Genomic DNA, 15,156 nt, shown 5'->3' with positions numbered 1-15,156 from the left:
TTTGACGTTAATAAAAATCAACAAATTGTTTGACAATTCCAGTCTTCGAGGAACACGGTCTATTATTTATTTATAAATAGGAGATGTAGAAAAAATATCAGTACTTTACGAAATTGAATTTAGATCATTCTAATGGTCTCGTCATTTTCGACACTTCGTCAAGGCGTCGTCGTCTCCAAAGAGGATGGACCGAACAGGCTCAGTCCTGGGGGTCTGGAGGCTTCACCAGAGGTTATAGGGGTCAGCAATCTCTTCTATAATCGTTCACGAAGAAGATTGACTCCAGTCAATCCTCTCTGATCGTCAGCTTGACTGACGTCGACTGTATCAGAATATCTGACCCCAGGAGAGCGATGGCACCACATGGACATTCCAGGATGCCTGGGTCATCCCTTTTGTGCCCATATCTTTGGAAATATCATAACTAGGGCCATTTAACCAACACTTTTTTGCAAAACAGAGTCATTCTATCGTTTTTAACTCATTTATAAATAAATAACGAGAGATTCAACACGTGTAGGGACCTCTTTGTCTCCCAGACGAACTCTAACATCTCCAGGGCATTTATAACTAGTCATGTCCATATGCCACATCTTCCACTAATCAACATTTTACAACAAACATCAATGTTTATTAATCTGTCCCCCAAACTCATCTGGGATTTCTCGGTAATTAAAATTAAATGAGAAACAAACGACTTCATGTGGCGCCCTCTCTCTCTTGGGGGTCAGGTAATACGATGCTGTTGGCGTGGGTCAAACCCCCAGGACTGAGCCTCTACTTTAGTCCATCCACTTAGTCTCACTCCCCTTCGCACATAACGATAATTCCGCCATTTTCACTGCTAGTCGTCCATAAGCTTTTTTGGCGTTAGGACGTGCGTAAGTTCAGCAAGTGTCACTGACCCTTTTTGGAGTATCGTTTTTAACAACGACGCCCCAACGTACCTGCCGTATTCAATGTGTATGGCGATTCAGGTGAGTCAAATATGAGATATCATTGTCATAAGGATATTACTGATCTCGTGTCAGAGGTACATCCTCGCTCGTGTCTACCCTGTAACGTAAACTCGTGGCCCTCTGGGGCATTCCGGAATTTATCCCTCGATAATGTCCATCTCCATTTGGTTGGTGGACTCCAGATTTGGTCCATCTTTGGGTGCCATTGATTGGAGTCATCCTGGGAAGGTCGTGGAGGCTGGGGAGGTGATGATTGTCGTGTTCGTGGGATGATTCGCAGGGATTTGGGGTCGAATGGAGATTTTACGAAGACGTAAAATCGTCTGTCGACCAGTGAAAAGGGCTCTGGAGATCTATCATTTTATGTCGATGGATAATGAGGCTTTTTTTCCTCTAGACATTGCTGAGGGTGAACTCCTCGAGGAGGATTTATTGTGTTTGAGTGGAGGACTTTTTTTTCGAGAATAAAAATTTTCGTGAGGAATTTTTATTCGATGGAGTTTCAGTCAAGGGATAACCTCTCAGAGATGGAGTGAATCGTCATTTTGTGGTCATCCGGGAATTTTATCGTCGCATATTTAGGGGGTTTTCTCTGCTTGATTGATTGCAAATTAATTAAGAGAGATTGTGAATATCTCCGGAGATGATCTTGAATTTATCTGATTTTCAGGGGAATTATAGACGAATTGAAGGGGTTTTTACTCTTTTAAGGAGCTGTAAAATCGTCACGTTCTGCCAATAACAAGAGTACAGTGTCAAACTATGATTTTGTATCGATATGAAGGGAGGTTTCTCCCCCAGGTGTCGGGAATCCCTTCGAGGTCGAGGAAATTTTCGTTATTATGGACTCAAGCACGAGAATTTCCCATCCTGGGATAACCTCCAGAAACCAAGTCAATCGTCATTTTTCATTTCATTGAAACCTCATGGTCTCACATTTAGGGAATTTATTTCGCGAAGGGCCTAGGGACTTTATCAATTTACGACAGTGCATTGAATTTTTGTAGAGACTTGGGAGACAACGACCTTAAAATTCTGAGAGAATCGTCGTACGTTAATCGAGTTTTGTCTTGAAAGATGAAACGCTGGAGGAGTCACGTGAAGGCCAATGGATCCGTCAGAGATATGAATTTAATTATTATTGTCAACAGACAGATCAGGTGACAGGACCACCTGTTGTGGTGAGATACACCTCATGGTTATCTGGTGGAGCTGTAACCAAATGACTCCTGTCGACGATATTACGTTGCAGAGGTCAGTTGTTGAAGGATTTTCTTTGTTATCCATTGTCTTCTTTGATTTTTTGTCACACCAGACAGACAGCTCTTTAATTAAATGTCTTATGGGGAGAAATCCATCACGTTATTGTTGTCCTGAACTTCTGGTGAATTTTTTTTCTCCCAAAAAATTAGTTCAGCGAGTCGTTGATATCGTCTGGTGGTATTGGACGTACGGTAGGTCCTGAAGGACTTGAAGACAGGGTCGGAGGAGATCGAAATAATCAAACACTTTTACGATTTTAAAGATTGATTATTATTTTTAATGATTTGGCTGTAGACAGGTGAAAGGTCCTGTCCTGGACGAAGACACGACGAACTAACTTAACAGGACTTGTGATGTCGAGGCTAAATTCATCTTCAGGGAGCAATATAATTTCTCCTGCTGCCCTTAACCCTTCGTCTCTCCTTTATTGACTTTCTGTGGCAGATGTATTTTGGAGATAATCTGCATCGAGAAAGGGACTTTCCCCCTTTTTATGATATAAATAGAAAGGACCCACAGCAACAAAGAAATTAATATTTTCTAAATCTGGAAACAACGTCGGTGGAGCGATTTTTGAATCCGGGGAAAATCCAAAATCCAACGATTATTTTTTGGAAATTTCAACTGCCTCTCGGTTTACGATTAAAATCGAAAGCCAATTGAGTTCGATCCACTGAATTTCCCTGCAGATTCGACTGGTTCTGAAGGTCAGTAACTCGACCAACTGACCCGACCCACAAAAACCCTCAGCATGCGCCATCGCCGACGGTTTCATCGAACCCACCGTCTACACAAAGGCAGATCCAACTCCACCTATTTCTCGTTAAACTCAATCCCACACACACAAGTTAATTACGTCCTCTCCCCCGGTTTTTCCCTCTTTTTCCCCCTCATCCCGTCGCCTAACAAAATTCCCTTAATTTCCGATATTCCTCTGATCGCCCGCAATTATCGCGTTAGCAAACCCCATTCGTATTTTCCTGATAACTCAATCCCCAATTTGGCAATAGACAGTTTCCTCTTGACAGTGACAACACCCGGGGAAAAGTTTCTGTATTAATTCTTTGGCAAAGTTTTTTAATGACTGAAATTACGATCCCAGAAAACACATCATGTGAAGGTCAAATTAATAATTAATTTGTGATTGATGCTGCAATTAATTTGCTAATTAATTTCGTGAGAAATACGCGCCAGTAAAATTACTATTTGCGCAGGATTATAATTACTAAATTATTATTATTTTTTTAATACAAAAAATTGTCTGTAAATTATTTCTGGAATTTAATTTCATTTCCAATCAAAGAAAAATCAGAAAAAATTATAATTTCGTTTTGTTTCCCCGGAAATCTGAATTATTAATCGTAAAATCTCTAATTTCAGTGCTCAGTTCATTGTTGAACAAAGATTTATTAGAAAATCCATAATTTAACTGAATAATTCCAACAAATTCCGATATTTTTTCAGATATTGTTCTCATCGTCATGAGAAATTGGCAAATTTTCCTCGATTATCCACCTGACAATTGCAATTCTTCCCATCTATTCGAACGAAAATTCGCATATTTCATCACGAAGTGAAATAGCACGAGTGATAAAGGCAAACTGTACGAGGAATAACGTCATAAAAACTCGTCGTCACGATTGGCTGACTCTCCGTATGACGTTGGAAGCCGCTAGTAGGGATGGCAAGTTGGATAAGGAAGATTACGGAGAGTACGCCACGCGTTTAAAAAAAAAATATATATATTATCGCAGTATCGTCGAAGAGGGGACTGATGAAGAGAGTAAAATTGTCTCGTTAATATCGCCAATGAGCGAGAGCGCGTCTTTACCAACGCTATTTTCATCCTCCGGTGATCGCGCTGGCCCAGATTCTGCACGACCGTCAAACCGTGATCACTTGTAAAAACAATCGCTTCGTCAATTTTTCAAAATTATCGTTAACTAAATCGCCGATTGTCACCTCATCTGGAGGCTATTCCCGGTGCTCGTGAGACAGTGAATGATTTCTCTGGAATTTTATAAATAAATATAAAAATCAGTGTGTGGTGGTGTCACCTAAAATGTGACTGTTAGGTTCAAGTGTTTTTTTTTTTCAACATTCGATCACAATTTCCTCTGTCGTATCGATGATATTGAGGTACAAATTTCAAGTGGTTTTTTTTTTAATTCCAAGGGGAGTGTCCCGATCGCGAAATATTTTTGATAATTTTTTAAAACCGATGAGGAGATAAACCGGTCGGTTGTGATGTAGAGAAAATGATTTATTCATTAATTCCGTCGTTAAATAATTAATTAATTGATATTCTCATTTCGTCTGTAGGGGTGAAGGACTTTTACTGTTGGATTAGGGGTTCCCTTTGGTATTAAATTCCTCGTTTTTCAGTTATCGAGTTAATTATTTATTCAGATAACGTAGGGATTACGATCAAATACTTGACATTTATTTTTGACGTAATAATAAGTCAATAGCATGCATCTGTTAATTTGTCGTTGCGCTCTGGATAAGCATGTATCACGAGGGCAGAATAAATCATTTGAAATTATATTTAAATGCCCTTGAGACACGATCGAGGCCAGTTTTTTTTTTCCCTCTTCAATTTAATTTTTTTTTACGTCTCGATGTCTTTGTTCCTTCGACGTTTGCATTATCATCGAGGATGTTTTTGAAAAAATAAGTACAGTGCAACCAGATACAATATACAAAATTAGAATATTACGCCGTTGGTGGACGTCTCAAGGTTATTTGTTGGTTTTATTTAGAAATTTTTTAGCTTCCCCCCTTACCTGGTATGCATTTAAACGCACGTGATTTCTGCGTAGATACTCCATAATGTGAGAGTTTTAAATAAACATAGTACAACAATTGCTTTCGTAATTGAAATTCCCCTGCTCGGTTGTCAGCTGTTGGGGGACGAGGGGGAGAAGGAAATTGTTGAAATAACTGTTGTTTGTGTGCACGTGTTGCGTTATGAATCTATCGATAAACTAACGTCGCATGAAAATTATATCGATATTTCTACTGGTGATTGTTCAGTAGAGAAATAAAATCAGGAGACATTATCGTAGCGTTTGTTTATCGTTTTATTGTTTGATTGTTCAGATAAAAAATGTACAATTCGATAAAATTTGGGAGAATAAAATGAATTTTTTTTTGTTGTCTCGGGAGTGGAGAGAAATTTTTGGAAAAATTGTCGATTTCTGGGTAAAAGTTTAGGGATTTTAAGTCGAAGTTCGATTGTTAGTCGATTATTAGTCAATTAGAGGTTGATCGTCAATTGTTATCGAGCATAGGTCGATCGTTTTTTGATCGGTAATCAATCGAACCGCCTTCGATTGAGAGCTCAGCTGGATCCTCATATCGAATGATCTATTAGGGTGTCCCTTCTATCGATCTTCAACTCTGTCAATCACATTCTGTTCTTGACTTTCCTCGTAATTGGTGTAATCTGGAGGGGTTTGTAAATCGATAGATGTTTGATTCAATCGATTTTGGATTAGCCATTACCAACTGCTAGGGTTGTTGCTGCATTGGAAAAACGATTCATCTTCAATCATCAATATCTCCGAACCTAACGATCCGATTTCAATAATTCAGGAGTCATTTTAAAGATAAACAAATGCTCTCGAAAATGAAAAAAAAATCGTCCAATTTCACTCTGCCGTTTTCGAATTATTGATGATCTAACCCGCTGTCATTCAGTTCCCCCTCCTGGTCTTCAATCTAATCGTTGCTGATTCCCATGAATCTTCAACGATTAGCGATAACCGTTAATAACTAACGATAATTAATCACTTTGCCCAGTTTCCTGGTGAGTGCATCCTCACATACATGGAGTTTCAGCTGGACAGCGCCGAGTACTGCCAGGCTCAACACAAATAGAGAGATACAAGACGTACGTTTCAATACTGAATAAATTATATTTTAAAATTAAACAAACAAAGAAGTGGTTTAAACAATATCCTGGACGTAGTGATTGAACCGAAAAATACGTGTTATATTGTAGAAATAAAAATTGATACGATCTAGTATTCATCAATAGAAAAAAAAAACGATAAATCAGTCAGCTAGTCATCAGGAAAACTCATTAGTGAAGAATTTTTAATCAACATTACCATGTTCAGGCATCGTAGTCATTGAGTGCACCTTGGTGGGGATTACCCAGCGCCAAATAGGTAAACTCTATGCGAAACATCATTTCTTATGGTGTCATTCATATTTTATTCCTTTTTAATTTACAGATTATCTTCCGAATAAATAAAAAACGCATATCACGCATCTTTCACGCCTGAATCGACACCTATCAAGATTCTGTGTGTGTTGTTAAACAAAAAAACAAGTCATTCTACCCCTCTGTCCTAGGAAGGAGGATCATACAGTGAAATGAAGAACCTCACGATAAGACTGACACCCATGGGCTAAATCTTCAAAGGAATTTCATCTGTATTTCTTACTGCTGTTCCTTCTTTTTTTATAATTTATTTTGACATATTACGTTGCCTTGCACAGCTCGTTCAGCCAAAATATGAATTATTAATTTTGATATTTAATTTGAGGAGAATTATAAATTAATTATATTAACGTGCAATTGTGAAAAGATATGAGCAACATGAGGGTGAAAGATATCAGGCCGGCACCCGCCGAAATTGAATACAAAAATATGAAATTCCTCATCACAGATCGACCCAGTGATCAGACTATTCACGCTTTCATCCAAGTAAATATTTTCAATTTTTTATAATAATTATATGCATGAGTCACAACAATTTTGAATGACTTTGGGGATAAATTACGCTGATAACAGAGAATAAAAGATATTTTATTCATTCCATTTTTAATTTAAAGTATTTTTTAATGTATTTTAGCTGAAGAAAAAAATTTGCTCAATGAAAACGTCTGTTTTCATTTGCAGCTTCATGCTCTGGAATTTTTATTGGCAATTAATTTCAGGAATTGAAGAAGCACAATGTGATGGAAGTTGTGAGAGTGTGCGAGCCTACGTACAAAGTTGAGGAACTCAAGTCAGAGGGAATTAATGTTCTCGATTTGGTCTTTGATGACGGAACATTTCCCCCGAACGAGGTACAGTAAAAGAAAAACGTTAATTATTATCGATCCGTCCATTAACCCCACTGACTTAATGACATTGTATTTTTTTCTTAGAAATGACTTCACCTTGGAAACAATAAACTAGTTTTTTTGATTGGGATCAGCTCCATTTATACCGTTTTTTTCTCATAATTGATTGTCACGATAACGACATCTAATTTGTCTATTGAATATTCGTACTAGAGTAAATAATTTCTTTGAGTTTCTGTGCATACTGATTAAAATTATAAAGTTTATTACAATTGATATTGCTACGTAATTCCTGGCAGTTATATAAATTAATGTTAGTTATTCCTTTCTTTATTTTTATTAAATTTAATGTCCTTGAAGGAAAACATTGAAGTTTTTCTATAGAATATCGTTAATGCTAAACTGATTAACATAATATAATTAAAAGTACCTTCAAATTTTAGAAAATTTGCAACTGGTAATCGCCCGAAGGCCTTCGGCCAATTATTTAATATTATCTTTTCAAAATAAAATAATCGATAATCATTGTCAATCCATCAACGTCAAGTGCGAGACAATCTCATCATTTTAATTAGTGATTAATCAATTTCGTTGGGAAATTATGAAATCAATTATTTGAATGTAATGAAGAACTATTTTCCTTTCCTCGGACTTTAATCATTTAGTTAGCATTTGTTCATTGATTTTATGTGGAAAAAAAAATTAGAAAATTAAGTACAGTGATAATAAATTTTGGTAAATTCTGAAGTAACAATGTCTTATGAAATATAATTGCTCTAATGAGTACTAATTAATGTAGGTGATCGATGAGTGGTTCGAGTTACTGAAGAATAGATTTCGCGAAACACCTGAGGCATGTGTTGCTGTCCATTGTGTTGCTGGACTCGGTAGAGCGCCTGTTCTGGTGGCACTGGCCCTCATTGAATTAGGACTGAAATACGAGGACGCTGTGGCTCTCATCAGGGAGTGAGTTTACACTTTCATTTATGTTTTTAATAAACAATTAAATCGGTATAACAACTCCACCCAAAAACAAATTCACATCAACACTGCATGAGATTGAAAATATCAAGTCGGTATTCAATCGGCGATAATTCAGAAACCGCAGAGTGAAATTACTCGAATTTGTTATCGTTTCGCAGATAATTTGTTCAGCTTTAAAATGAGTTCTGATTCGTTCAAATCGCATCGTTGGGTCTGGAGATATGGACGATTTTGTACGATTCCGTTTGCAACTGCAATTACATTTTTCAGAGCTCTGAAGAGTTGTTTTTCATCTTTCCACTGTGATTTGATTTCGTCGGTTGAGTTGTTATAGCGTTATTGCATTGACTTGTTGTATATCAATCAGAAAACGTTATTTACCTCCATACATTTCCCAGGAAACGACGTGGCGCTATAAATGCCAAACAATTGGGCTATTTGGAAAAATATCGTCCCAAATCTCGATTGAAGCTCAAGAACGGACAAAAAAATTCATGCTGCGTCCAGTAGAGTGAATGGCCATGAATTTATTAGTTATGATTAATTTTCTTAATTTTCATCAGTGCAAGTAATTGATTATTGTTTATATAATTTTCACGATTGTTCGCACTATTGCGATGAAAAGCGACATACTGTACCAATTATATTATAAAGAAAAAATAATAATGGCCTATCAATGGAAATGCAACAGATGGGGACTTTTGCCGAAATTGTTATCAATGATACTTTCCTAACTCTTCCCCCCCTTTCCGCCCCATTTTTTTTGTTGTAAAATATATCTCTGGCAAGTCTAACCCACGCATGATTGACTGAAATTTACAATTGTACATTTACGTTTTCAATGAGAATTTTTACATTAATTTTTTATACTCTGCCATCAATGGGCTAGGGGCCAATTCGTATACCTATGGTCCAATATATTTTAGCTATCGAGCGATCACATTATATATTATTATATATATGTATCAATTGTATGCGTATTAAAGAAATTTTGTTTTGTTAAAAATTTGTCAATTTGTCATGGCGATGTCGAGGGAATAATAATATGATATTGGGAGAGAAAAATGTTGATAATTTTGTCGATTTGTTTCTCCAATTGTATTTGAATTTCGGATTGAAAATTAAATAATTACGGGGATTGTGAGATTTATATTTTTGTCATTCGATGAAGAAGATGTTACTTTATACAGAGATGGCATATTTTGACAATAGACCGATTTCGACGGATGAGATTGTTACAATTGAGTTGAGGGGAGACTGTTGGGGAATTTTAGGTATTAATTGAGGATTGATTAATTTTTTAGTATTTTTTTGACTGGAAAAATCAAGGGTCAAGGCGTCCCGATCGTGGCTGTGACTGGACAGGCAAAAAATCTGTTGAATATTATCCGCGTCAGGATTTTTGATGGGTTGACTTGAATTTTGGTTTTTTCATGCGTAATATTTTGACGAATGTAAGGGGTTTGTGCTTTCGAGAGTCCAATTTTTAAGCTCGAAATTGTCGGAGGCAGTTGGATTTTAGGTGAATCTTAACTGACCATTTTAATCCACTCTTTTGATAGTCTGTGAGAGTTTTGGCACTCGAATTATCAAATATAATTTTTAATTGTTGAGTATTGATGTGTCATGGCCATAAAATACTTTTGCTACCCCTGCCAATTCGAAAAAGACAAATTAAAAATTTGTTTTCATCCCCAAACACATGAAAAATTGAGTTTATTTTTTTTCCAATGAAGTGTGAGCTAAATTCTTTGAAATAGCCACTTCCGCCCGATTTTTAATCGATTGCTTGACGTTTTAATCTCTACATGCACCATATGTTGACGAAAAAAACTCGATATTTATTTTTTAATTCTATGTAGCAATAAAAAAATGAAAAATTTAAATTAAATTGCAATTTTTGAAGCCCAAAATGTTATTTTAAATGTTATGTGGTACCCAAAATTCAGGAAAATTGAGTTCTCACTGTCGCAGGTAGTCAGCAAAAAAAAACTCAATCGTTAATTATAGAAAATTAAAATTAAGTTTGAAATATCGCAGTCTCGCCTCAATCGATGTTTATTTGCGTGCAATTATCACCACAAAATGACATTTGAACTAATATATTTTGTAGTACCTAATCTAAGTGACATTTATTATGAAATTCTCAGGTGTATTTGATAGTATTTGTGAAGTGTGAGTTAAACGTCGCTATTGGAAAGTTTAATATTAAATTGGGGGCCACGTTGCATTTCCAATGGTACGGCGAATCCATGTATTTCTATGATTCACGTACGAATAAAATCGGGGTAAAAAATACAACGGATTTTGATCTTTCTACACAACTGTTGTTTCTTTTGAAGAAATTCAAATCCAGTGAACCAAAATTTTTATTGTCAATAAAAGTAGTTGGACGAAAGTATCAAAATCTGTGTTCAGAGGCCACGTGGAGATATTTCATCCAAAAGTCTGGGAAATTTGTCTGTTGAAATTTTTTCTGGATTATGTGCTATAGAGAAAATGAATTGAAGTCGAATTTTCTGGATGAATTATTGTCTGTTAAGATTTTTACAATAAAAATTGATGGATTTCTTTGATGGAAAGACGACAAGAGGATTTTAAATAAATTTATTTGTAGAAATAATTAGATAGATAAAATTATGTTGATTTTTTGTACAATTATTTTTAAAAAATCCATTCAAGTTGTGGAATTCCTGAATAAAATTTGATACTCAGTGATTCTGCGCAAATTACTCTGTCAGTGCTTTCTATAACAATTTTTTCTGTATCAAAAAAATTCGGAAAATTCATTTCTACCGAAAATGTTTCAATGGAATTTCGTAAAAAATTCAGTTCGACGGATTTCCCCAGTGAAAATATTTTCCTGCGAGGCCTCTCGAATTATTTCGTTCATGTGTCGACGTCGAACTTTCAAAATTAACTAAACTAAATGAACTAAAATCAAGTGAAAAAAAAATCTCAAGTGTGTGATCGCGGAGATAATGCACTCCAAAGTTCTATAATTTTTAATGGTAGCGCAATGGCAATTTTATGAAGACTCGCATGTAATCATTGAATAAAGAAAAAAAATTGTTTTTCACTCTCCAATTCAATACCAATACCATGACTACTATTTTTATTGTCCACAGACCTGAATATACGATTGAAATAGCAAGTTTTTATATAAAATTGTCAGTGACGCTGTGCGCCACACTAGACTGTGTTCAAAAAAATAATAAAATTATGAGAATATTGCGAGAAAGAAAAGATTGAGGAAACAAGGAGCAATGTTGCACGTGGTAAAAGCGATAAAATCATTTCGTATTTTCATTGTTTGATTTTTTGTCTGTCGATCAGATGTGAAATGTACCGCTCTTTCACGTGAGGATATTTCCAACTACGTCGATACTATTCTATATTTCCGGTAATACGATTATACTATCGATGGCAACAATAATAATTATCGTAATAACCGTAATAAATAATTAAAGTGATGATTGTGGAGTTTGCTTCGTTACCTGGTGACACAGATAGTGGGGTTTTGCATGAGAATGTTTCGAACTAGGATATGAAATTAGCATTAAATATTTGATACGTATTTTTCATATTTTTTCAAGTCATTAAAAAATTGGGAATTGGAGGCGATTGAAAATATCTGATTTGGGACGTCACTGGCGATTTCTCCAAATCTTAGGGAGATAACGGAATTTTTGTCAGGACATTATTTATAGCTCTCGATTCGCTCCACAAAAAAGGTTATTATAACAAATTTGTTATCTCCCCTAGATTCCGAGATATTCACGAAAAGCTGGTCAATAATAATGATTTTTCCACTTCACTACTGGAATTGGATAAAAAAATGAATTTGTTCGGTTTCTCCACTAAATTCTACTAAATTATTATATTCTTATTTAATTAGAATTTAATATTCTTCTTACATTCTACTAAATTATAATATTCTTACTAAATCGTTTCAGTCACGATCACTTTATTAATTAAAAGCTCGTGAAATTCATCAAATAATCATACAGAACCATAAACCAAAAGTGAGGGGGTGAATCGCATCAACATTGAAAAATTACACCTTTCTAACGAATCTTACAAGTTCTGTTTTAATAATATAAAGTAAAATGTTTACATTTATCGAACATGTGTTGCTGTTTCACATGAACATATGATCGTAGCCTCCTGGTAATTCATGATCGTGATCTGGATTTGGCCGACGTGGCCTCGGTTGCACCAGATCTGGTGGACCAAATGGATCGAATCGAGCACCTGGTGGAATGGCCCCTCTGCAATAAATAATTTATTAGCAAAAACAATAACAAAAATCGTCTAACGATTCTTCAGGTTTTCTTATATATTTTCTGGCCCGTGCAAATGGTGAATATTCGTACGGTGGAAGTCTCCCGGGGCCTCCCAGCCCTCCAGGAAGTGGTCCCAGGGGATTGGGTAGTCCTCGATTTGCTGGCCTCAATGGATCGAAGAGCATTCCACCTCCTCCCACTGGTCCAATTCCTCCTAATGGGTCTAGATCGTTTCTTCCAATCCCTCTAACGTCTGCATCTGGGGACCTAACACGAAGAAAAAATATTTATATTCCGCACTTTAGGTAGAAGACATTTAGAAACGACAGTACTCATTTGAAAAAAAAATCTAAAATTCCAATTGAAGTTTGACGGAAATTAATTTGCGTACCATTGCATCCTCCGAGCTACTTCTATCATGTCGTCAGGAGATGAATCGTCCCGGCGGTCCAGGAGGGCACGTGAAGCTGCTGCTGTTTGCGTTGATATCTCCCTGGCACTGCCGACGTACACTGGATCAACCAACTCCTTCTGGAGTTTCTGCTGCGTCTCCTGGAGATGTGGAATCATGGACGAGAGAGGTCCATGGAGCTCTGCGATTGTGGTGTTGACTGGGAACTTCACGGTCGACAAACAATTGTCGGCGATCCTCTGGAAATTCAATGAATTGTCAATTCAACAGTTTCAATTTCTTAAAAGTTGTTGTAGTGGAGAATTGACTGGATAATTTGAGTTAAAATTTTTCTGGTGAGTGGTACCAAAAAGTGGCTGCAAAATTATCACTTCGAGTGTGAGGTTCTCCGGTTTAAACTGTAGATAGAATTTTCTGAAATTTATAATCAAGAGAGACATAAACACATCGACTTTTTGCAGAGACTGTTGTCAGGAAAAATTTAAAAAGGTCAAGATCCTGATAATTTTTGTTTAGATAGTCTAGAAGAATCATCACAATTATAATTCCCAAGGTGATGAATTATATTTAAGATTTGATGGGATATTGATGATTTTGTTGGGTTATTGCATTATCGATGTGTCGATAATGCAGGAACAATACTGAATTACTAGTCTGACTTGAGCTCATAATTGAAAACTTAATAATAAAATATTGAAGATTGTTCACGAATTCAAAAATTTCTGGGAAAAAATTGTTTTGTCGCTTTTTGAAAAAAGATTTTGAAGAGTTCACAAGAAGAAATATTCTCTCCGGAGATAGTAAATCGATAATCAAAAAATTACCAGAAAATTGAGGAGCAAATCTGAGTCTGATTTACGCCCGAGGAGAATATAAAGTTTTCCTTCCTTCAGGTACCTGACAGAGTAGTGATTACTCTGACTCCATTCTTCAGGCAGCAGTTCCGATCCTTTTTCATTTTGGTCGAGTGTTTTCTGAAAAAATTACACATAATTCAGATAATTTCAATCTTCAATGTATTTATATACGAGAAATCTCGTACCATAAAAAAGAGACTGGAATCAGAAAAATCTGAAAATTCACTGCAATTTCGTCGAGCAATCGTTGATTACAAATAAAATGTATTTTTGTTGATTTTGTTCCGGGGATTTCAAGATTTTTTCCCCCATTACAATAAAAAATTGGATTTTCCTATCACAGATCGAATCTCCAGTGATATTTTAATCGTAACCTCAAACTTTCTTTGAATCTAATCCACCGATCATCATCGAATCCCCCAAATTCTTGATAGAAACTCAAAATTTCTGAAAACAGATGAAGAAAAACAATTTCACTCTGTCGACATCCCACCCTGGACCTCCCAATAACGAAAAAAAATCTCAGTCATTGAGCATAATTAGTGATAATCACTGCAGCAATAATTAATCCTTCGATATTAATTATCACGAACAAACTACCGGCTCCTGAATCCTCACCATCTCACATCGCAAAAATGTACAATTGGACCTGGAACTCACCGAATCCCCTAACCCAATGCACCTGAATCCATTCTTGATAAGAAACCAATGAGTAAATAGAATGATAACGTCTTCCTTCTTGTGCACCTGCTGTTCCACCAATTTGTTCAATATCTCAAACCCAAAATAATCGTTTGTTCCGGCCATTATCATCCGCTTGTTATTGTGAATGACACCGTAAAAATTCTGTCATGTGTTGCATTAAATTGCAAATGGCGTCTGCGCACTGGTGTCCTGCACATCGCTGGAAAATTACCAACATCAAAACAATGAAGGCCATACACCCAAAATGACCCCACGACGGTAAAATGACTCCTCCCGATCTCAAATCCCCATCGACGTACGATAAAACGACTAAAATCCAGAAAAATTCACCTCCTCTCAAATGTTCCCGCACCCCGACCGTCGGCCAGTGCTGCCCCCACACTCCAGCTCGGCAAAAATCAATAGTGTTTCATCTCCAAAAACAAAATGTTCCCCTCCACAACCCTCAGTCCCAAATCAACATCGTCAGTCCCTCCCAGAGTCTCAGGACATCTCGATGATGCCCCGAATTATGAGTTCGATTGCAAAATCGCGTCCATCTTGATCCACCAACCACTAGCGACATCGTTCCCCCTCCACACACACCATCACACCCACACAAGCTCTCTCTC

The 15,156-nt window shown here is 36.5% G+C and overlaps 2 protein-coding genes across 9 annotated transcripts; one reads left to right on the top strand and one right to left on the bottom strand.

Annotated features, from left to right (window-relative positions):
* Positions 1-816: 816 nt before the first annotated feature.
* On the top strand, positions 817-11,759 carry LOC135170733 (PRL-1 phosphatase). Of its 7 annotated transcripts, none has more exons than XM_064136780.1 (7): positions 817-977; positions 6,027-6,117; positions 6,347-6,397; positions 6,464-6,939; positions 7,173-7,304; positions 8,101-8,267; positions 8,684-11,759. In XM_064136780.1, the coding sequence occupies exons 4-7, from the start codon at positions 6,823-6,825 to the stop codon at positions 8,793-8,795; spliced, it is 528 nt and encodes a 175-aa protein (XP_063992850.1). In that variant the 5' UTR covers positions 817-977; positions 6,027-6,117; positions 6,347-6,397; positions 6,464-6,822; the 3' UTR covers positions 8,796-11,759. The 7 variants fall into 7 exon arrangements, with proteins under 7 accessions (XP_063992850.1, XP_063992848.1, XP_063992852.1 ...); XM_064136778.1 differs by having other exon boundaries at positions 6,229-6,397; XM_064136781.1 differs by lacking the exon at positions 817-977 and adding an exon at positions 3,953-4,361.
* On the bottom strand, positions 10,878-15,023 carry LOC135170724 (proteasome inhibitor PI31 subunit). Of its 2 annotated transcripts, XM_064136767.1 has the most exons (6): positions 14,876-15,023; positions 14,501-14,744; positions 13,808-13,957; positions 12,963-13,222; positions 12,662-12,838; positions 10,878-12,556 (listed from the first exon to the last, which is right to left on the bottom strand). In XM_064136767.1, the coding sequence occupies exons 2-6, from the start codon at positions 14,651-14,653 to the stop codon at positions 12,427-12,429; spliced, it is 870 nt and encodes a 289-aa protein (XP_063992837.1). In that variant the 5' UTR covers positions 14,654-14,744; positions 14,876-15,023; the 3' UTR covers positions 10,878-12,426. The 2 variants fall into 2 exon arrangements, with proteins under 2 accessions (XP_063992837.1, XP_063992838.1); XM_064136768.1 differs by lacking the exons at positions 14,501-14,744; positions 14,876-15,023 and adding an exon at positions 14,026-14,304.
* Between the last annotated feature and the right edge of the window lie 133 nt (positions 15,024-15,156).

This window comes from Diachasmimorpha longicaudata, chromosome 18, assembly GCF_034640455.1.
Source record: "Diachasmimorpha longicaudata isolate KC_UGA_2023 chromosome 18, iyDiaLong2, whole genome shotgun sequence".
Classification (NCBI taxonomy): Eukaryota; Metazoa; Arthropoda; class Insecta; order Hymenoptera; family Braconidae; genus Diachasmimorpha; species Diachasmimorpha longicaudata.
The sequence above is the reverse complement of the archived record's forward strand: the minus strand, read 5'-3'. Positions and strand labels throughout refer to the sequence as shown.